We start from the raw sequence: 23,189 nt of genomic DNA, 5'->3' as shown, positions 1-23,189 counted from the left end.
GAGACTTTTGCTCCAGTTGCTTGCCTCTCTTCTATGTGTGCTCTGTTGGCTGTTGCAGCCTTTCGACATTGGTCACTTTGTCAAATGGATGTCAAAAATGCATTTCTTAATGGTGATTTAAGAGAAGAAGTCTATATGCAGCCACCTCCTATATTATCTCATCCTACAAACAAGGTTTGTCGTCTTCGTCGAGCTCTATATGGACTTAAGTAAGCACCTCGAGCATGGTTTGCTAAGTTTAGCACCACTATCCCTTGCCTTGGCTACTCCATCAGTTCTTATGATTCAGCCTTGTTTATTTGCCGCACAAACCGGGGTACCATACTTCTTCTACTATATGTTGATGACATGATTATCACTGGTATTCAGGAACTTAAACAGTTTTTTAGTCAGCACTTTGAGATGAAAGATCTTGGCCCTCTCAGCTATTTTCTTGGTCTTGAGATCTCATCTTCTTCTGATGGCTATTATTTAACACAAGCCAAGTATATATTTGATCTACTTTTTCGGGCCAATCTCACAGACAGTAAGATTGTCGACACACCGACTGAGCTTAATACTCGTCTTACTCCTCATGATGGCAAGCTTCTTCACGATTTTACCTTATATCGGCATTTAGTTGGCAATCTTGTCTATCTTATTGTCATTCGACCTAATATCTTGTATGTTGTCCATCAGGTGAGTCAATTTATGACTGCTTCTCGCTCCACTCATTGCTCAACTGTTCTACGCATTTTTTGGTACCTGAATGGGACATTATTTCAACAATTCAAAAATAATTACTTCATATATTTATATCACATAGAAAAATAGTTACTTGTCACTCTTTGTTTTTGTTTTTTTTTTTTTTAGAAAAAAAAAAAAAGAAAAAAAGAATTTATGAATGTTACTAAATTCTATATATTGTTTTACAGCACTAGTAATTGATCAGTGTCGGCAGACGAGCATGCACGCTCAGCATTCAAACTCGCTGACAACTTTAAAAGCCTCCGACAGTACTGTCTGACTAGTACAGGAGCCTCCGACGACTTCAGGTTAAAAAAACAGCCTGCATCATTTGCATCCACAAGAATCAAATGAATTTTGTGTCTGGCTTTTTCCTTCATGGATCTCATCCGCATCGCCAAGGTGGTAACCCTGCGTAGCCAACGCGGTAAGACGGGTAAGTACCTGGTGGCCAATGATAACAAGAAGTCAGTGAGTAGAGCCGGAAACGGATCCTCCGGGAACGAGCGGTGGAGCGTGGAGTTGGTGCCAAACTCGCAGTCGCTCATCCGCCTCAAGAGCTGCTACAATAATTACCTCACCGCCTCCAACAAGAAGCGTAAGCTCGGCGGTTTCAAGGTGCGCCAGACGCAGCCCCAGGGGCTTGACAACTCGATCGAGTGGGAGCCCATCAGAGAAGGGACCCACTCCAACGAGATCAAGCTCAAGACCCATGACGGGACCTACCTGAGAGCCTGTGAAAAACGGTGGAACACGGTGACCCATGAAAACAACGCCAATATTCAAGATGGGATTCTCTGGGATGTTGAGATCCTTGAGGTTTGAGATTTTTCACAATATATAAAAGCCTGCAACTTTTTCTTTCGGAGTTGACTTTGCTTAATTACAAAGGAAATATTTACTAATCTGAGTTTTAGTATAGTGGCCTTTTTTTTTTTTTTTTTTTTTTTCAAAAAAGTATAGTGGCTTTTGATTTGGTACAATTGTTCCATCTTTTCAATTTTAATTATATATATATATATATATATATATATATGTGTGTGTGTGTTTGTTTGTTTTGATAGAAATTAAAATGATAGATTTACAAGTAATAATCTTCTCTCTACAATTGTTAGGTTGAGAGAGGTAAAACAAAGTTAATAAAATAAAAACTAAAATATCACATATGTAATTAGAAGAGATATTGCCGATAAAACTGATTTAAATAGACTACAAACGAAACACTCACTTCTAAAAACAGTGACACACTGTAGGAGCATATCTTAGCACCCTTTTGGAAGCACCATAATGAAGGACTCTACATGAATCTTGACAAGAGACTTGTAGCTTTCATTATATATGGCTTGCTATTTGTTATTATATACAACAAACTTCCAACCAAATTTCGATAAATCCCAACATCAACCTTTACTTCTCCATCATCCAAACTGAATCATGCATTCCAAGCCTTTTAAAAAGATCACTTGCAGACTTCCTTTGAGACGAATAAATTCGTTCATCACATTGCTGAATTGAAAGCAAATTATCCACCAAATTATTTTCACCCAAAAAGTTTCAAGTTTCTAAAATTCAAATGTTCATATCTATGATGTCACAACCAATTATCATCGGTGAAAAGAAACCTTAAGTGCTTGCTTTTCCTAAGCAAGATTGAGATGAAATATTTTGCTTTTAGTCATAGGGACATTGACTAATAAATGATGCTTGGTTTTGTCTTTATACACATAACACACGATAAATTTTTCAAAAACAAGATAATAACATTCTTCTAAAAATTGCCCCACACTTAACAAATTTATATCCAAATTAGAAACATATAAAACATTGTATATGTTGTCCATTCCACATAAGTTCGATCAGCTTTACATTACCTTTGCCATGTGCTTTACGTATGGTTCCATCACACATCTTTACTTTGCTTGTCACATATTTATCCAAGCTTGTAAAGGCTTCCAAATTGGTTGTGATGTGATTACTGCACCCACTATCAATATACCAAACATCTAGAGCACATTCTTTAGTAGAATAACGCGCAAGAAAGAAATTTTCTATTTCGTCTTTCTCTTTCTTTCTTTTTTTTTTTTTTTCAGCAAATTAAAGTTTGCTAGTCTTTCTCTTTTTTTTTTTTTTTTATTTATTTTTTATTTCGGCAAAGTTTGCTAGTCTTTCTTTGAGTCTACAATACTACAACGCTATATGACCATACTTCTTACAATAATAACACTGGAGCTTTTAGTAAGAATTTCCACCTTTATCATCAGCTTCAACTTCTCTTCCATTATGATATTGGTAGTTGTTACTTGAATGTCTACCACCTCAACCACCACTTTTTCCACACAAAAATGGCATCCACGCCCTCTTGTAGTTGAACCCTCATTGGTAGACTCACTAGTCCCACCACTTCTTTTGCCTTTAGAAAAAGAACCAAATAATTCATCAACTCTTAGCACACTTAAATCCTTAGAGTCTTCTATGGTAGCCACTACATGGTTATACTTCATAGGCATACTTCTCATAATTTTTTCAACAACTTTCTAATTGGATAAATTTTCTCCAAATTTTCTGATTTTATTTACAACTTCAAGCATATTAAAGAAATAATCACGCATAGACTCACCTCTTTCATCATCAAACTTTCAAAATTTATACAAAGAATTTGAAGCTTGATTGTCAATACCTTGGCATTACCTTGATACCATTTTTGTAATGCATCCCAAGCATCCTACAACTTCGTTGCAGCAGCAATTTGGGGAAAGATAGAGTCATCCACAGCTTATTGAATGAAAAAAAAAAAAAAAAAAAAAAAAAAAAAGGCCTTGGCATCTTTCTTTCAAAGATCTTGGAGAGTGTCTACAGAAACACCAATTTCAGAATAGTCTTTCTCTACTAAATCTCATAGGTTTGAGAAATAAAGAAAGTCTTCATCTTTATGCTCCAAATGTCATACACAGCTCCTTGAAAGAGTGAGAGTGATGGTTGTGAGGGGTTAACACGGTTGCTTGCCATGAACCGGGTTCTGATACCCAATGTTAGAAATTAAAATGATAAACGCACAAGCAATAGTATTCTCTCTACAACTATTAGGTTGAAAGAGGTAAAACAAAATGAATAAAATATAAACTAAAATATCTCATATGTAATCAGAAAAGGTATTGTTATAAAACTGAATAATTCATTGAGTAAAACATTTAAATAGATTACAACTGAAACACTCATTCCTAAAAACAAGGATCCACTTAACCACTATTAAAATAACATGGACCATTAAGTAACTAAAAGACTCAACGTGCAGTAGGATAAACTAACAAATAGATAATGCTTAACATATGGACTCACGTTACAAGCTAAGAAATAGGAACTCATTTTGCATTATTTCTAACATGTTTTATAGTAATTGATAGAATATCATCTATATATAGTTTGTTTATCTTCTCTCTTTGTTCTATAGTTTTTCCTCCTTTATAAATAACTAGTCTATCAATGGTGGAATAGATCACACTGGAAGCTGCTTCAACTTGCTATAACCGGGCCACCCCGACTGAGAAAGAGCTAGCACGTGACTATTTCAAGTCAATGGATACGGATGGGGATGGCAAAGTAAGCATTGATGAGTTCGTCAACTTCTTCAAGGAAATCGACAGCAGTATGGACCGCAGCTTTTTCGCTGCATTGGATGAGAACGGGGATGGCAGTTTGGAATTCCTGGAAGTCTTCAGGTTGCACTACATGCTAAACCGGGTAACGATCGGAAGTGGTGCATGTTGTTCTTATTTTTGTTTTTTCATAAGTACAATTTCATTGAAAGCTTTCACTCGGTATTTATGGATGCTTGCTGAGGATATTTTACTGAGTTGCAGTGACTTTGGTTTAATCCAATTCCCTCTTTTCAATTTAATTGAATTAAAAAATGTATATGAAAACTGCATCTTCAATACGTTATATATACCAGATCGACCTTCGATATATATATATATATATATATATATATATATATATATATATATATATATAGGACGGCTGACAGAAGAGAAAGAAAAGGAGAAGGATCTCGTTAAGTTGGTTAAGAAATTAGTTTTGATTCCTTCGACTTTTGTAAGAGTACTGGGACATCAAATGACCTTAGAAGTTCTAAAAGTCTACCTCTCTTGTCCTTGTTGAATAATAAACTTAACTTTAATAATATTTATTTGAGTTTATTTATATTCTTGTATTGCTATTAAGTAACTTGAAAATGTTGTGTCTTTAAAGCTAGTTATAATGTAAATAAGTTAGAAGGGTCTTTGTATCCTATAAATACCCATATAAGCAAGTTATTTTATCAAGTTGAATAAAAAAACACAAATCCTCTATTAATTAAGTGATTCTATTCTTTTTTTCGTGTCCTCTATTAATTCAGTGTGTAGTTTCCAATTTTCAAACACTCTTACCATTCTGCACATTCCCAATCACTAGCATGCACCAGCCAAGCACATCTCTAACACATATTTCATCAAACATAGCCGGTGGCATGCACCAAGTTCCAAGAGCTCCCACTTGTGATCTCACGTACACAAATATTCATCAATTTTTACTGATCTTGTCTAGATTTAAAGGGCAAATAAATTGTGCACCTGTTTTTTTTTTTTTTTTTTAATCTTCACATCTTGTGATGGAATAAAAGTTTTCCAACCTCTCTCTCCAAATGACTAGAATCTTCCACATTGGTTCTTGTACGAACATCAATTTCAGTGGGGATCCAGTAAATATATGTACATTCTGCATCCACTCAATCCCTATCGCCTGCCATCCTTAATTTATGTGTTTACTCTTTACAGTACTTTGGATTATTTACTGTTAAATCTTAGGACATTACATAAAAACTTCAACATAAACAGTTAATTAATTTTGCGGTAGTACAGTACTACTGTCGAAACTCTTATTTAAGCCCATGAATATGATCAAGTAATTAAGCTTAGCTTAAAGTATTATAGTTAAGCACACGGGCATGAAGAACCAATTTCTGATTTGTGGGGCCTGAGTTTACTTGGAATAATTAACCATAATATTGTAACCATACTCTTTTGTAAATGTTGCTGATTATTATTATTATTATTTATTTATTTGAATAAAAAAAAGAGTTACATGGGATAAATATAGCTGATTTATTTGTCAAACCAATTAAATCATCTTATATGGACCTAAACTTTACACATATTCCAGAACCCGATGCTCAAGTTTCTTTGTCCTTTAGTTTTCCTCATTTATTAATAATTTGACATCTTGATGCATTATTCATACAATGGTTAAGAATTGTAAATCATGATATATATCTTGATGCACTGTTGATACACATTTTAGGAATTGTAAATCATGATCTATGGACCTCCTAAATTAATTGTCATTGTCTTTTAATACTGCAGCCACAAGCCCAACCATTTATGAAAAGTCTTGAGGTAAGTTTCTTTGTCGTTTTTTTTCTTCTTTGTCCTTTAATTAGCTTTCTTCGTTTATTAATAAGATGACGTGTCAAGCTTGTTTGTCATCCAAATTGGGTTTCCATTTGGTAAATTAAGCATTCTTCTCATTTTCTCCAAAAAAAAAAAAAAAAAAGAGTCGATCGGATAATTTTCTTCACTTCGCCCTCACAAAAAATTCAATACGTTTTTCTACTTTATATCACATCTTCATGCACTATTGATCATATATAGGTTAAGAACTGTAAATCATGATGTATATATATATATATATATATATATAGGGAAAACTGAAATTTTCCCCCTCAAACTTTCGCGCTTTTTGCGAACACCTTCTCATTGTTCAAAAGTTCTCACTTTGATGTATTCAACTTTTGTTTCTTTCCACTTTGCCCATTCCGTTAGGATTTTCTGTGAAATCCTAACTGGGGGATGTGAAATTCCAATCTTGCCCTTATTTTTTATTAAAAAATATTATTATTATTATTTTTTAAATCTTGACCCGTGGGTTTACCGGTGGATCTAACCCACCCGTATTGTGACCCACGGGTCATATTATTATTATTATTATTATATATTAAAAAAATAAATAAATTAAAAAAAAATAAATAAATAAATAAATAGTGACTGTGTTTTTTATCCTTTTTTTTTTAATATAATAATTTTTTATTTATAAATAAGGATAAATTTGGAATTTAAAAAAAAATTTAGGGGTATAAAGGACTTTTACTCATTTGACCATTTGATTTAATTACAAAATCCTAACAGAAGGGGCAAAGTGAAAGAAAATAAAAATTTGATACATCAAAGTGAGAGTTTTTGAACAATTGGAGGTGCCTGCAAAAACCGCAAAAGTTTAGGATGGGTCAGTAAAGTTTCCCCATATATATATATATATATATATATATATATATCCCTGAACTTGATTTTATTATTTAATGCATGCAGAAATGCGTTGATCAACCTGGTGCTCAAAATGAACGTGGAAAGGTCAGTTTATATGTCTGTCCTTCTTTGTACTCTAATCTTTTTCATTTTATTGATAATTCATGCACTTTCTATCCAGATTAAAAATTGTAGTCTTTCGTCCTTATATGCATCCACTAACTAATCAATTAAGTTGATTTTGAAGAAATAACATGTAGTAAACGATGGTAGAAAAGTTCAAAAAATTGAGAGGTTTGCCTTTAAATTTCTAATTAAAAGCTTTTGATTTCAGTTTCAGAGCCGAGCTAAAACATTACTAGCGTTTCTGACGATGGGGATTCAAATTGTGGCTTTGGCTATTGGTGGTTGTGCCTTTTGAACCTATGGATATATAATATATATATTGCTAAACAGAACCACTCAAATATATATATCCTCCATAATCTGACCAACATCATTAATAGTTCTATTAATGATGTTGAGAGTGAAATTTACGGGTATTGAGACTTTGAATTTTAAGTAGTATTTTGTGTGAGAGTAAAATTATGGCTTGTTGCAGATCCTATATATATATCACGGACTGTGCCGCAGTCCTTGGAAATTGTCTGAGGGTGAAATTTACTGGTATTGAGACTTTGAATTTTAAGTAGTTTTTTTCTTTACCACTATTTTTTACTTCATGTTTTGATGGTGAGATTTCTTTACTGTCTTCTTAATTTGTATGTGGATGTAGGTAAAAATTGTGTGATGGTAAAAATTGTTTCGGTTTATGACGTATCGATATGTGTGCTTTGTTGCAACAACAAGACTTGAATAGTTCTAGATAATTATTTCACTACTTATATTTTTTATATTTTTTTATTCAATTTTTATTTTTAATCTTGACCCATGAACTAAAATTTTGTCTGCGCCACTGAATGCGACGAATGTGAGCCATTTTTCGTTAAAAAATAAAAAATAAAAAAAATAAACAAACAAACAAACAAAGTGACTAATGGAGTTGCTAGAATATTGAAAATTCTAGAAATTTAATTGAGGTACAATATTGCTAATTTTTAAACATTATAGACAAGATTAAAATGAATGTGAAACTTCATGATGGCAAAATGTATTTTTTTCCTATAAAATATATAATTTATTAGGGGCGTTACAACCACTATATTTGTCATTACTGTTTCCAGCAAATCGTTTCGAAGATTGGGCATGTAGCCATACTATGATCTCTATGCAATCGTTTTGAGGACGCCATCGTGCAGCCTCCTTCCCATGTTTGATAACTCCACATTGAAAGCAATACTTTGGTAGCTTTTTGTACTCTCGTACACTGGCTTTCCATTGATGTTTACCACCCTCACCCTGGATTTCCTTTGATGTTTCCTTTGATCTATTATATCACAATCTTGGTGCTTATAAGGTATTTGCCTCAACCCACCTCTTCTGTATTTACATCAACTCCCACCACTTCCCCCACTGTAAAACCTATGCTATGATCCGAACTTCTCTACTCATAAAGATTAAGGGCATATTTTGAAACTGAACCCAAAAAGCAAATTTGACAAATTACATGCTGGTTGGTGCAGTAGTGTGACAACTGACAAGGCATGTCTATCAAACAGTCTCTATATCTCCGTTTGAGAGTTTATATTCATAATATATTAATACACATATTTGAACACCACTCTAACTTAAAAGTTTAAGTTGATGGACTTGTGTCCATTTAGATATATTAAGCACTCATTTTCTTTATAATGACATGTCTAACAAATGCACTAACAACAAAAACAACTTTCCCATTTGGTCTCCGAATCTTCAACATTGTTACCCTAAGCGCTTCATTTTTCTTTTCCTATTTTTATAAATAAAGATCAGTTTCATTAAACTCAAAATCTGAAAACAAAATTTTTTTAAAAAAATCTAAAAACAAACTCACTCTAGCTTCTAAAAAATCTGGATACTATAGCTACAAAAGCTAGAACTACACACCCTCATATCAACATGACTTAATTTACTGCATAAATGAACTGCGCGCAGAAGTCACAATTAACAATTAAGCGAGGAACAAAAGACTAAACAACTTACAACAATCCTTTTCTTTTCTCTTTTCTCCCTCAACAGTACTCTTCAATCCAAAGAGTATAGGAGACTATCTTGCCCTAATTAAGGCAAGACCCAACCTTCACCTAGAGTTTCTCCCAAGAGTCGTGTCTCTATATATTCACATTACAGCACCAGCTGATAATTGGGGGAGGTTCAGTCAAAAAAGTCAGCTGAAGTTTCAAAAAAAATTCTACTTAGTTCCCAACCGATAATTCCAACTTTTTCTTTTATTTTTTTAAATTTTAAAAGAAAATGAAAAATATTATTAAAAAAAAAAATCGGAGAACCATCGGGGTGGCTCCTTGGCCAAAATGGGGTGGCCGAACCACCCCATTTTTGGCCAACGGGGTGGCTAGAGCCACCCCCATGGCCAAGGGGGTGGTCAAAAAAAAAAAAAAAAAAAGGGGACCGGGTGCATTTGGAGGTGGCCGGACCACCCCCAAGGGGCTGTGGTGGTCCGGCCACCCCCAAGGGCACCCGGTCCCCTTTTTTTTTGGGCCAAGGGGGTGGTCCGACCACCCCCTTGGCATGGGGGTGGTTCGACCACCCCCAGATCGGCCAAGGGGTGGCTCCAGCCACCCCCTTGGCCAAAAATGGGGTGGTCCGGCCACCCCATTTTGGCCAAGGGGTGGCTGGAACCACCCCGATGTTTCTCATCTTAATTTTTATTTTTTATTTTTTATTTTTTATATTTTGCTTTAAAAAAAATAAAAATAAAAAAATAATAATTTTAATGTGCAGCGTGCAGCAAAAAGTCTAACCAATGTGCAGAGTGTAGTGCCTCACTAACTCTATTGTCTTTCAACAAAAAAGGAAAAAAAATTAAAATTATCCTACAAACAATATGCGTGATATCAAACGTCGTATACAAATCCACTACATTTCAAATGTAATAAATGAAAGTGTCACTTTCACACATACTACCAGTTATCCAAAATACGGATTACCAAAATGCACCATCGGTTACGTTACAAAACAATTACCAAATCTAACAAGTTAAAAATAGCCTAAATAACCGTTATAGCAGAAAATACGGCCCCATACAAACCACCAAAATGGCATCAATTTCATTGTCCATGCCCACTACTATTCGAAAGTGCCATGTTCCCACATATGACGGGCCAGTACATCTCGGATTTTTCCCATATATCTCGTGCTGTCGCTTGATTGATTTGACCGTAACCCACTTGATATATATGGGACTACTGCCCCTGGCTGCAGCACGGTAACATCAACCCATGGGTTCAAACCCTTTAGAGCTTCCTTAAATAATTTGTCTTCCACTCCAGAATACTTTCGAATAAAGTTGTGGATTGTACAACAAGCGATTACAAACAATCGCTGATACCGGATTGGGTATAGAGGCATTTTCCTCATGATAGGAAAACGGTTCTTCCACACTCTGAATGCGCGTTCCACAACTGACCTCAGCGACGCGTGTCTACGATTAAATCCCTCCCTTTGATTAATTGGTAAACCCCCGTCTTGCCACTCTTGAAGATGGTAGCGTTCCCTTCTAAAAGGTGTTAGGTCTCGGTATAAACCGTAACCCGAGTCCATCAAGTAGTAGGCATCTACAAATGAAGTATAATATGTAATTAATCATTAGTTAATTTATTCAAATTGTTGCCCATGAGAACAAATTTCTTTGTAATTTTTGGGAAGCTAGTATGGTACGATACCTCCTACTGGAGTCGAAAATTTTAACCTCGAATCGTTAACGCACATTGTGAAAATACGTGCGTCATGCGTGCTCCCTTCCCATCCAGCATAAACATATGTGAAGCAAAGATCCAGATCCACAACACACATGACATTTTTGAGTTGTGGTGCACTTCCTACCTCGGTAGTGAATATGCTTTTTACTTGATACACACGCATCTATTTGTGTTCCATCAATTGCTCCAATACAATCCTGCTAGTAAGAGTGGTGTTAACAGTAATAACATAGTTGAAACATACAAAACATAATTTCGCCTTTAAACAGTAATATCATGAAAGCATCTATTTATCATTTTGGTAAAATGTAAAATACAGTATTTTGATATCTTACTGCAAACCATAGGTAGTACATAGCGTTATTGGCGACATTGGGATGTGGTAGCGGAACAGGATTGGGTTGTAAAATTGATTTCCCCAATTGACAAAGTGCTCTTGCCGATTTTCTAACATAAACGCTTACGAAGTATGTTGATCGTTGTAACCTGTCAGCCACGGATCGGCAAGACCAACCTTGTGACATGACCAAACAAAATGCAGTCAGTTGCTCTGTTACCTGAACAGCTCGGGTGTGGCGTAAAAGCCCATTTTGTTTTAATGTGTTACAAAGAGCAATGTAAGTGGCTGGCCACATTCTAAATCGCTCATAGCATGTATTCTGGTTTGGATTGTGCAACACCCAATGTACCCACATCGCTCCTGTGAGACCAGAAGTCCTTTGAGGTACACCTCTCCTTCGCTTACCTTTTAACCTAGATTTCAATTCATGCAGTTCTAGTTGCAATCCCATGATTTTTAGCTCCATCTCATAAAGGGCCAAATCATTCATTACATAATCCATGCCATCATCATCGCTTACGTCACCCACATCGGCATCTGGATTGATGGTTGGAACATAAGACTGTTCCAGTGTATCGTACCAATGTTGATAAATGTAATCTGAATTGTCAGGTCCCCACTCACCCATGTCTATGTCATCCTCGTCTATGTCATACATGTCTATGTCATTCATGGAATCCTCACTCATGTCTACGTTTCCTACGACATTCAAATCAAGTGAATTAGTTTTATTTGGTCATATTACAAATTGGTTTCCGTTCAAATCACACATTAAGTGAAGTATCATGAAGAGAATATACAAATAATTAAGGTTAATTTGAATAACATCTAAAAGACGAGCTAATAAAGAGTAGACTTAATTGCATGTATACATAACATAGGAGTGCATATAGGTCAAATTAAACATAAGAGTACATACATGTCAAATTAAACATAGGTGTGCATACATGTCAAATTAAAAGCACACGTCAACTTACACATAGATGTGCATACATGTCAAATTAAAAGCTAACAAATTGTCTCAAATATAGTTAAAAGCTAACTAGTCCTACACCCCCTACCAAACTATCCAATACTTAACTATCAAATATGGTTAAGTAGCCACTTCTTCCTAAATGCATCATTCATTTTAATAACTGCCTTTGCTTTGTTTGGGTCAGTTATATAGTCTGTAGCACGGAAATATTTTTCATCAGATACGTCAATCTCTGTGCACATCCTGTTAAGTATGTCCATTGCAGCCTTAATAGGGTCCTCCTCCTTTGCGTTAGATGCACATGACCTTCTCGATACGCCTTCCCTGATACTATGAACCTCGTCCAACATATCATCCAGCCGGAGTTTGAAACCCTCAACTTGTTTGTCCTCTATGGACGCACGCTTACTAGCACGTGAGTCACGTGACCCACTATGTGATACTTTTCGCTTTCCTTTGGACTTAGACGGACCCTTTGGTGCCGATGCACCGCCACCATCTGACAGGTCAATGACTGGCGCTGGGGTATTAAGGTCGAACCCGGTATCCTCCTCTTCTGAACCAGGTGGGGTGACTGTACTTGCATGACCATACTCCCCAGTAGCAGTTGTTTTAACAAATATACTGCAAAGGAGATCATAGTATGGTGGTCCACCACCTCTGAAATGCCAGTACTTTTCATGGTGTTCCTGCAAAATAATAATTCGATGGTCAGCTGCAAATAAGTTGTTGAGATTTTTAAAATTTGTAATGGAATGTGAGAAAGGAGATGATAGGCATACATATTTCAGCCGTTCCCACTGTGCATCCGATGCAGATACCACGTTGGTCACTGGATCCCAGCCAAAACCCGTGATAAAATCCCCTTTCAATAGTGTTGAGAAATCCGTGTAATTAGCTTTAAACTTTTTAATTTTATTCTTCACCTGCTCGGATGTGAATTCGTGTGGATGAATAAGGCCATTCAGCATGTTTGTGATCTCATTGACCAATGTTGAGGGGTATGGGGATTTTACGCCCATGTTTGTCTTGTCCAGCAGAATATATAGCAATTGATGTTCGTGGGCAGGAAACCATTTGGCAACCTCTTTTGGTGCGTGCTTATTGCATGGGGCTGGGTGCTTACAGGGTGATTTGCGAGGCGTCCCATGCATGGACATCTATGAGATAGTGTGATAGGTGTAAATATATTGTAGACAGTACATGAAATGACACTATACGTTACTGTAGTGATACTAATTATTCATAACAGAATACGGTAACATGTACCTCAGCAAATGCAAGAAGTGTCATGATAATGCAATGTATAAGTAATGTATCTAATGGACTATTAAAAATCATACCTTTGATATTGCTTTTTGTTGTCGTAACACAGTCAATTCAGTTGGTATAGAGGTAGCCGATTTGTCCTTCACCAATGATCGAAGGAAATACCCTACATGCTACAACATAACAAAAACCAAGACGATACCGTACATTAACAAACAAAAAACTTCAAAATACCAATTCACATTAACGAACAATAAACTAAAAAAATGCCAATTAACATTAATGTATGAGAAACTAAGAATACCAATGCTAATCAATGGAGCTCCACCCCTTAACATATAGATGCATATATATTACAGGACTTCCATGAGAATCAAGACCAAAGTGTTTTTATGGATGTAATTCAATTCAATTAAGCTCTAACCTTGGTTGATAATCTGATCCGCGGGGGTGGTCTGCCCGGTTCTGTCGAGCCCCCTAGTCGCATACTACAAAAAATGAGGTAGTGCTATTGAGATGGTATGTGAGGAAGAATAAATTTTAATCGTGGATGGACTTACTGTAAGCAGGAAGAATACACACAATGTTTTGTAAGATGAAAACTCACCGACGGTACAAAGGTTCTTAAATGAAACCCAGGGACCACGACGATGCAGGAGGGCGTTGCAGATAATTGGATCTTGACATTGATGACAAAAAATATATAATATGAAGTTACGGTAAATCTTAGATTTAATTCATTCAATCAAATAATAGACGTATAGAGATTCAAGGGCTTAAGTAGCACTAATATGATTTTTTTTTTTAATAAAAAAAAAATATTCGGAGTAGTATAATTTATACCACAATATGTATATAATAATGAACTATATATATATATATATTTCATTATTAATAAAACAATTAACAATATATAATTAATAAGTCAGTTACTAATTAATTAAAATTTTTACTTAATTGTTTTATTAATTATACTTCAGTAGTTATAGTTGTAAAAAGAGCTTTCTTTTGTAGAAATGATAGCACGCCAAACAATACTAATTACACTATTATGAATAAGGCTTAAATAAGATTGTTTCAGAATTGTTTAAATTGGCAAATTCAAGAACAAAAATAGCCAAATACAGTATAATGAATGAACAATAACAGAGTTTGATGAGAGAAATGGGCATTGACTGACCTTGAAAACGGTGGATGGGAAAATTTGCACTGCACTGCACTGCACTGATACCCACTCGCAGAGGAGAATAGAGAAATGTTTTGTGGGTGTGTGACAAACTGGAAAATGGAAGAGGTTTGGGAAAGAAAATATGATTTGAGATGGACTGTCGGCGTATAGAGGAGATGAAGAAGAAATTTTGGTGAAGAATGTGGGAGAAGAGTGCTTTGTAGCAGAAAAGTTAATTTTTTTCCTTTTTTGTTGAAAGACAATAGAGCCAGTGAGGCACTGCACTCTGCACATTGGTTAGACTTTTTGCTGCACGCTGCACATTAAAATTATTATTTTTTTAAAGCAAAAAATAAAAAAAATAAAATAAAATAAAATTAAGATGAGAAACATTGGGGTGGTTCCAGCCACCCCTTGGCCAAAATGGGGTGGCCGGACCACCCCATTTTTGGCCAAGGGGGTGGCTGGAGCCACCCCCTGGCCGATTTGGGGGTGGTCGAACCACCCCCATGGCCAAGGGGGTGGGCCACCCCCTTGGCCAAAAAAAGAAAAAAAGAAAAAAGGGGACCGGGTGCATTTGGGGGTGGCTGGACCACCCCCAAGGGGCTGGGGTGGTTTCGGCTATCCCACACCGGCCGTATGGGGTGGCCGAAACCACCCCAAGCGGGCCACCCCCAAATGCACCTGGTCCCCTTTTTTTTTTTTTTTTTTTTTGGCCGTGGGGGTGGTCGAACCACCCCCATACCGGCCATGAGCCACCCCCTTGGCCAAAAATGGGGTGGTTCGGCCACCCCATTTTGGCCAAGGAGCCACCCCGATGGTTCTCTGAATTTTAACTTTTTTTTAAATAATATTTTTCATTTTCTTTTTTTTAAAAAAAAATTGGAATTATCTGTTGGGAACTGAGTAAAAAAAGATTTTTTTTGGAAACTTCAGCTGACTGAACCTCCCCCGATTATCAGCTGGCACTGTTGGGGGCAAACACAGCCTAGGTAAATGGTCCAAAAGCCGCTGGCATGTCTTTTGTCTTTCTCTGCGTGTTGGCCAATCAGAGAGAGAGAGAGAGAGAGAGAGAAATCGCAATGCCACGGCCCACGTGCGTATACACGTTTCACATCCTAATTTTCCTTTTCTTTCACAAAATCAACATTTTATTTCATATTTATACCATATCAATTATTTTTTATAAGTATTCAAAAATAATTACTTCATATATATATATATATATAACATGGAAGAATAGTTACTTGTCACTCTTTATTTTTGTTTTTGTTTTTTTTTTTTTAAAAAAAAAGAATTTATGAATGTCACGAAATTCTATATATTGTTTTAAAGCACTGGTGTTTGATCAGTGTCGGAAGAAGGGCAAACGAGCATGCACGCTCAGCGTCCAAACTCGCTGACTACTATAAAAGCCTCCGACGACTTCAGATTAAAAAAACAGCCTGCATCATTTGCATCCACAAGATTCAAGTAAATTTTGTGTCTGGCTTTTTTCTTCATGGATCTCTTCAGCATAGCCAAGGTGGTGACCTTGCATAGCCAACGCGGTAAGTGCCTGGTGGCCAAAGATAACAACAAGTCGGTGAGTAGAGGTCTAAACGGACGGAACGCGCGGTGGAGCGTGGAGTTGGTGCCAGACTCGCAGTCCCTCATCCGCCTCAAGAGCTGCGACGAGAATTACCTCACCGCCTCCAACCAGATCCGTAAGTTTGGCGGTTTCAAGGTGCGCCAGACGCAGCCCCAGAGGCTTGACAACTCGATCGAGTGGGAGCCCATCAGAGAAGAAGGGACCCACTCCAACCAGGTGATCAAGCTTATGACCCATGAAGGGACCTACCTGAGAGCTTGTGGAATACGGTGGAACAGGGTGACCCATGAAAGGAACGCCAATATTAAAGATGGGATTCTCTGGGATGTTGAGATCCTTGAGGTTTGAGATTTTTCACAATATATAAAAACCTGCATCTTTTTCTTTAAAGGAAATATTTACTAATCTGAGTTATAGAATAGTCGCTTTTGATTTGGTACAATTGCTCCCTCTTTTAAATTTTATATATATATATATAATCTTCGATCTCTCTACAATTGTTAGGTTGAGAGAGGTAAAACGAAGTTAATAAAATAAAAACTAAAATATCACATATGTAATTAGAAGAGATATTGTGGATAAAACTGATTTAAATAGACTACAACCGAAACACTTACTTCTAAAAACCATGACGCACTGTAGGAGCATATCTTAGCACCCTTTTAGGAGCACCATAATGAAGTACTCTACATGAATCTTGACAAGATCGAGACTTGTAGCTTTCATTATATATGGCTTGCTATTTGTTATTAAATACAACAAACTTCCAACCAAATTTCGATAAATCCCAACATCAACCTTTACTTCTCCATCATCCAAACTGAATCATGCATTCTAAGCCTTGTAAAAAGATCACTTGCAGACTTCCTTTGAGACGAATAAATTCCTTCATCACATTGCTGAATTGAAAGCAAATCATCCACCAAATTATTTTCACCCAAAAAGTTTCAAGTTTCTAAAATTTAAATGTTCTTATCTATGATGTCACAATCAATTATCATCTTGAAAAGAACCCTGAAGTGCTTGCTTTTCCCAAGCAAGATTGAGAGGAAATATTTTGCTTTTAGCCATAGGGATATTGACTAACAAATGATGCTTGGTTTTGTCTTTATACACATAACACACGATAAATTTTTCAAAAATAAGACAATAACATTCTTCTAAAAATTGCCCCACACCTAACAAATTTATACCCAAATTAGGAACATATAAAACATTGTATATGTTGTTCATTTCACATAAGTTCGATAAGCTTTACATTACCTTCGCCATGTGCTTTACGTATGGTTCGATCACCCATCTTCACTTTGCTTGTCACATATTTATCCAAGCTTGTAAAGGCTTCCAAATTGGTTGTGATGTGATTACTGCACCCACTATCAATGTACCAAACATCTGGAGCACATTCTTTAGTAGAATAACGTGCAAGAAAGAAATTTTCTATTTCGTCTTTCTATTTTATTTTTTTTTTCAGCAAAGTTTGCTAGTCTTTCTTTGAGTCTACAATACTACGACCCTGTACGGCCATACTTCTTACAATAATAACACTGGAGCTTTTAGTAAGAATTTTCACCTTTATCATCAGCTTCAACTTCTCTTCCATTATGATACTGGTAGTTGTTAATTGAATGTCCACCACCTCAACCGCCTCTTTTTCCACACAAAAATGGCATCCACGCCCTCTTGTAGTTGAACCCTCATTGGTAGACTCACTAGTCCCACCACTTCTTTTGCCTTTAGAAAAAGAACCAAATAATTCATCAACTGTTAGCACACTTAAATCCTTAGATTCTTCTATGGTTGCCACTACATGGTTATACTTCATAGGCATATTTCTCATAATTTTTTCAACAACTTTCTTATCCGATAAATTTTCACCAAATTTTATGATTTTATTCACAACTTCAAGCATATTAAAGAAATAATCATGCATAGACTCACCTCTTTCATCATCAAACTTTCAAAATTTATGCAAAGAGTTTGAAATTTGATTGTCAATACCTTGGCATTACCTTGATACCCTTTCTGTAATGCATCCCAAGCATCCTACAACTTCGTTGCAGCAGCAATTTGGGGAAAGATAGATTCATCCCCAACTTATTGAATGAAAATGAAAAAAAAAAAAAAAAAAAAAAAAAAAGGCCTTGGCATCTTTCTTTCAAAGATCTTGGAGAGTGTCTACAGAAACACCAATTTCAGAATAGTCTTTCTCCACTAAATCTCATAGGTTTTGGGAAATAAAGAGAGTCATCATCTTTATGCTCCAAATGTCATACACAGCTCCTTGAAAGAGTGAGAGTGATGGTTGTGAGGGGTTAACACGGTTGCTTGCCATGAACCGGGCTCTGATACCCAATGTTAGAAATTAAAATGATAAACACACAAGTAATAGTATTCTCTCTACAACTGTTAGGTTGAAAGAGGTAAAACAAAATGAATAAAATATAAACTAAAATATCACATATGTAATCAGAAAATATATTGGTATAAAACTGAATAATTCATTGAGTAAAACATTTAAATAGATTACAACTGAAACACTCATTCCTAAAAAGGACCCACTTAACCACCATTAAAAGAACATAGACCATTAAGTAACTAAAAGACTCAGCGTGCAGTAGGATAAACTAACAAATAGATAATGCTTAACATATGGACTCACGTAACTGGCTAAGAAATAGTAACACATTTTGCATTATTTCTAACATGTTTTATAGTAATTGATAGAATATCATCTATAGTTTGTTTATCTTCTCTCTTTGTTCAATAGTTTTTCCTCCTTTATAAATAACTAGTCAATAAATGGTGGAATAGATCACACTGGAAGCTGCTTCAACTTGCTATAACCTGGCCCCCCCGGCTGTGAAGAAGCTAGCACGTGACTATTTCGAGTCAATGGATGAGGATGGGGATGGCAAAGTAAGCATTCATGAGTTCGACAAGTTCTTCAAAAAAATCGACAGCAGTATGGACACCAGCATTTTCGCTGCATTGGATGAGAACGGGGACGGCAGTTTGGAATTCCTGGAAGTCTTCAAGTTGCACTACATGCTAAACCGGGTAAGGATCGGAAGTGGTGCATGTTGTTCTTATTTTTGTTTTTTCATAAGTACAATTTCATTGAAAGGTTTCACTTAGTATTTATGGATGCTTGCTGAGGATATTTTACTGAGTTGTAGTGACTTTGGTTTAATCCAATTCCCTCTTTTCAATTTTAATTGAATTAAAAAATGTATATGAAAACTGCATCTACAATACGTTATATATACCATCGACCTTCGATCTCCCTAGGCTAGCTCCCTGTCCCTGGATATGTGAATATGGTCTTTGGATTCTCTTTAAATCATATATATATATATAGGACGGTTGACAGAAGAGAAAGAAAAGGAGAAGGATCTCGTTAAGTTGGTTAAGAAATTAGTTTTGATTCCTTAGATTTTTGTAAGAGTACTGGAACATCAAATGACCCTAGAAGTTCTAAAAGTCTACCTCTCTTGTTGAATAATAAACTTAATTTTCATAATATTTATATGAATTTTTTTTATATTCTCGTATGTTATTAAGTGACTTGAAAATGTTGTGTCTTTAAAGCTAATTATAATGTAAATAAGTTAGAAGGGTCTTTATATTTTATAAATACTTTTGTAAGCAAGTTATTTTATCAAGTTGAATAAAAAAACACAAAGTCCTCTATTAATTAGGTGTTTCTATTCTTTTTTTCGTGTCCTCTATTAATTCAGTGTGTAGTTTCCAATTTTCAAACACTCTTACCATTCTGCACATTCCCAATCACTAGCATGCACCAGCCAAGCACATCTCTAACACATATTTCATCAAACATAGCCGGTGGCATGCACCAAGTTCCAAGAGCTCCCACTTGTGATCTCACGTACACAAATATTCATCAATTTTTACTGATCTTGTCTAGATTTAAAGGGCAAATAAATTGTGCACCTGTTTTTTTTTTTTTTTTTAATCTTCACATCTTGTGATGGAATAAAAGTTTTCCAACCTCTCTCTCCAAATGACTAGAATCTTCCACATTGGTTCTTGTACGAACATCAATTTCAGTGGGGATCCAGTATATATATGTACATTCTGCATCCACTCAATCCCTATCGCCTGCCATCCTTAATTTATGTGTTTACTCTTTACAGTACTTTGGATTATTTACTGTTAAATAATCTTAGGACATTACATAAAAACTTCAACATAAACAGTTAATTAATTTTGCGGTAGTACAGTACTACTGTCGAAACTCTTATTTAAGCCCATGAATATGATCAAGTAATTAAGCTTAAAGTATTATAGTTAAGCACACGAGCATGAAGAACCAATTTCTGATTTGTGGGGCCTGAGTTTACTTGGAATAATTAACCATAATATTGTAACCATACTCTTTTGTAAATGTTGCTGATTATTTTTATTATTATTTATTTATTTGAATAAAAAAAAGAGTTACATGGGATAAATATAGCTGATTTATTTGTCAAACCAATTAAATCATCTTATATGAACCTAAACTTTACACATATTCCAGAACCCGATGCTCAAGTTTCTTTGTCCTTTAGTTTTCCTCCTTTATTAATAATTTGACATCTTGATGCATTATTCATACAATGGTTAAGAATTGTAAATCATGATATATATCTTGATGCACTGTTGATACACGTTTTAGGAATTGTAAATCATGATCTATGGACCTCCTTGTCATTGTATTTTAATATTGCAGCCACAAGCCCGACCATTTGTGGAAAGTCTTCAGGTAAGTTTCTTTGTCTTTTTTTTTCTTCTTTGTCCTTTAGCTTTCTTCGTTTATTAATAAGATGACGTGTCAAGCTTGTTTGTCATCCAAATTGGGTTTCCATTTGGTAAATTAAGGATTCTTTTCATTTTCTCTAAAAAAAAAGTCAAAATTCTTTCTTCACATCAACAGATAATTTTCTTCACTTTGCTCTCACAAAAAATTCAAAACTATTTTCTACTTTATATCACATCTTCATGCACTATTGATATACAACAGGTTAAGAACTGTAAATCAGGGATATATATATATATATATATATATATATATATATATATATATATATATATATATATATATATCCCTGAACTTGATTTTATTATTTAATGCATGCAGGCAAACGTTCAGCAACCTGGTGCTCAAGATGAACGTGTAAAGGTCAGTTTATTTGTCTGTCCTTCATTTTTGTATTCTAATCTTCTTCCTTTTATTTATAATTTTACATCTTCATGCACTTTCAATCCAGATTAAAAATTGTAGTCTTTCGTCCTTATATGCATCCACTAGCTAATCAAGTTGATTTTGAAGAAATAACATGCAGTAAACGATGGTAGAAAAGTTCAAAAAATTGAGAGGTTTGCCTTTAAATTTCTAATTAAAAGATTTTGATTTCGGTTTCAGAGACGAGCTAAAACATTACTAGCGTTTCTGACAGTGGGGATTCAAATTGCGGCTTTGGCCGCTGGTTGCGCCTGTTGAACCTATGGATATGTGGCGGCGGGGATTCAAATTGGGGCTACGGTCTATGGTTGCACCATGTAATGTGGTCTATTTCAAGGGAACTGATGAAGAAGAAGGAAAAGAGTTGCCTTTTCTTAGTTTTCTTATCTTCTGTTAACAACTCATGAGGATATTTGTTTATTGCTTGGTTTTCATGCGACTGTTAAACAAGAAAATGACATCTCAAGGTACAATAGTACCAAACTTATAGCTTGTGATCATCGTGATCGACTTTCTTGTTGGTAGCTTTTTATTCGGTGTTGTTCAACTTTTGGGCTCTTATTTTTCTATCTCTATATATGTTTTGATAGTAAGATTTATTTGTGGTCTAGGTCTTCTTAATTTGTCTATGGACGTTAAGGCGAACCATGTAAATTTAGGTGTTATATGTGATTGGCTTATTTTTACTCTCTCTCTCTTCTTTGTGATCCGGAAACTAAACTTGTTACAACAAATTGGTATTTGGTCTCCAGAACTTCAACATTGTTACCCTTTTGCTAACAGGTTTTTCCGCAATAATACCACCCACTAAACATTTTTCTCCTTTTATCTCTAAATCTACACACACACACACACACATATATATATATATATATATATGAACCTTGATATATAATGGCCTTTAATTTCTCTTAGAGATATACAGCTTCCCCCACATTATAGACTAGTCAAGTCCTCTTCCACTGCTTCCTATACCTTTTCTTTTTTCTCTCTCAACAGTACTCTTCAATCCAAAGACTAGGAGACTATCTTGCCCTAAGGCAAGACCCAACCTGCACCTAGAGTTTCTCTCGAGATCGAGGAACTAAAACTTTGGTGAAGTTATTCGAGGCAAGCGTCGTAAGTGTCTCTACGTATTCTAATTAACAATTGGAATTAGTAGGTTGTCTTTGTAAATCTGAAACAATTTGTAATGATGTAACTCAGTGATCGATGTTATATTAATTAGCTAGGGTTAAATACCTAATACTCCTAGGGTTTCATTTTTATCATAAGAGGTACCTGTAATTTTGATAAAGACCAAATTGGTCATTCTGTCCATTGACTGTTAGTTAACTTAACGGAAGTCCACGTCACTGACACGTGGACTAATTAAAATTCAACACGTGGTATAAGTGACCACATCATCAGTGATGACATGGCCTCCTAATTAAATGTTTTATTTAAAAAAATTAAAAATATTTATATTTTTTCAAAAATAAAAAAAAAATTGGGTGGCTACAGTCACCTCCATCTGTCCGGATGGGGGTGGCCAAGGAGCCAAGGGGGTGGCTGAAACCACCCCCAAGACCCACTGGGGGTGGTTTCGGCCACCCCCTTGGCACCAAGGAGGTGGCTCGGCCATCCCCATGAAGCAAGGGAGCCACCCCCATGGAGCCAAGGGGATGGCCGAAACTACC

The 23,189-nt window shown here is 35.6% G+C and overlaps 1 protein-coding gene across 1 annotated transcript; it reads left to right on the top strand.

Annotated features, from left to right (window-relative positions):
• Positions 1–1,095: 1,095 nt before the first annotated feature.
• Positions 1,096–22,109, top strand: LOC132176947 (uncharacterized). The gene is made up of 5 exons (XM_059589109.2): positions 1,096–1,545; positions 4,219–4,464; positions 20,998–21,030; positions 21,406–21,447; positions 21,691–22,109. Exons 1-5 carry the CDS (start codon positions 1,105–1,107, stop codon positions 21,766–21,768), a joined length of 840 nt encoding a protein of 279 aa, XP_059445092.2. The 5' UTR covers positions 1,096–1,104; the 3' UTR covers positions 21,769–22,109.
• The last annotated feature ends 1,080 nt before the right edge of the window (positions 22,110–23,189 follow it).

The sequence above is a fragment of the Corylus avellana genome, chromosome 4 (assembly GCF_965113065.1).
Source record: "Corylus avellana chromosome 4, dhCorAvel1.hap1.2, whole genome shotgun sequence".
Classification (NCBI taxonomy): Eukaryota; Viridiplantae; Streptophyta; class Magnoliopsida; order Fagales; family Betulaceae; genus Corylus; species Corylus avellana.
This window is presented reverse-complemented; position numbering and strand designations above follow the sequence as displayed.

Excerpts from the sequence above, each read along its gene's own strand:
- LOC132176947 (XM_059589109.2), top strand. The coding sequence starts at position 1,105 with ATGGATCTCATCCGCATCGCCAAGGTGGTAACCCTGCGTAGCCAACGC. Across the intron at positions 4,465-20,997 it reads TGCACTACATGCTAAACCGG|CCACAAGCCCGACCATTTGT; the intron begins GTAACGATCGGA and ends TTAATATTGCAG. Across the intron at positions 21,448-21,690 it reads CTCAAGATGAACGTGTAAAG|AGACGAGCTAAAACATTACT; the intron begins GTCAGTTTATTT and ends TTTCGGTTTCAG.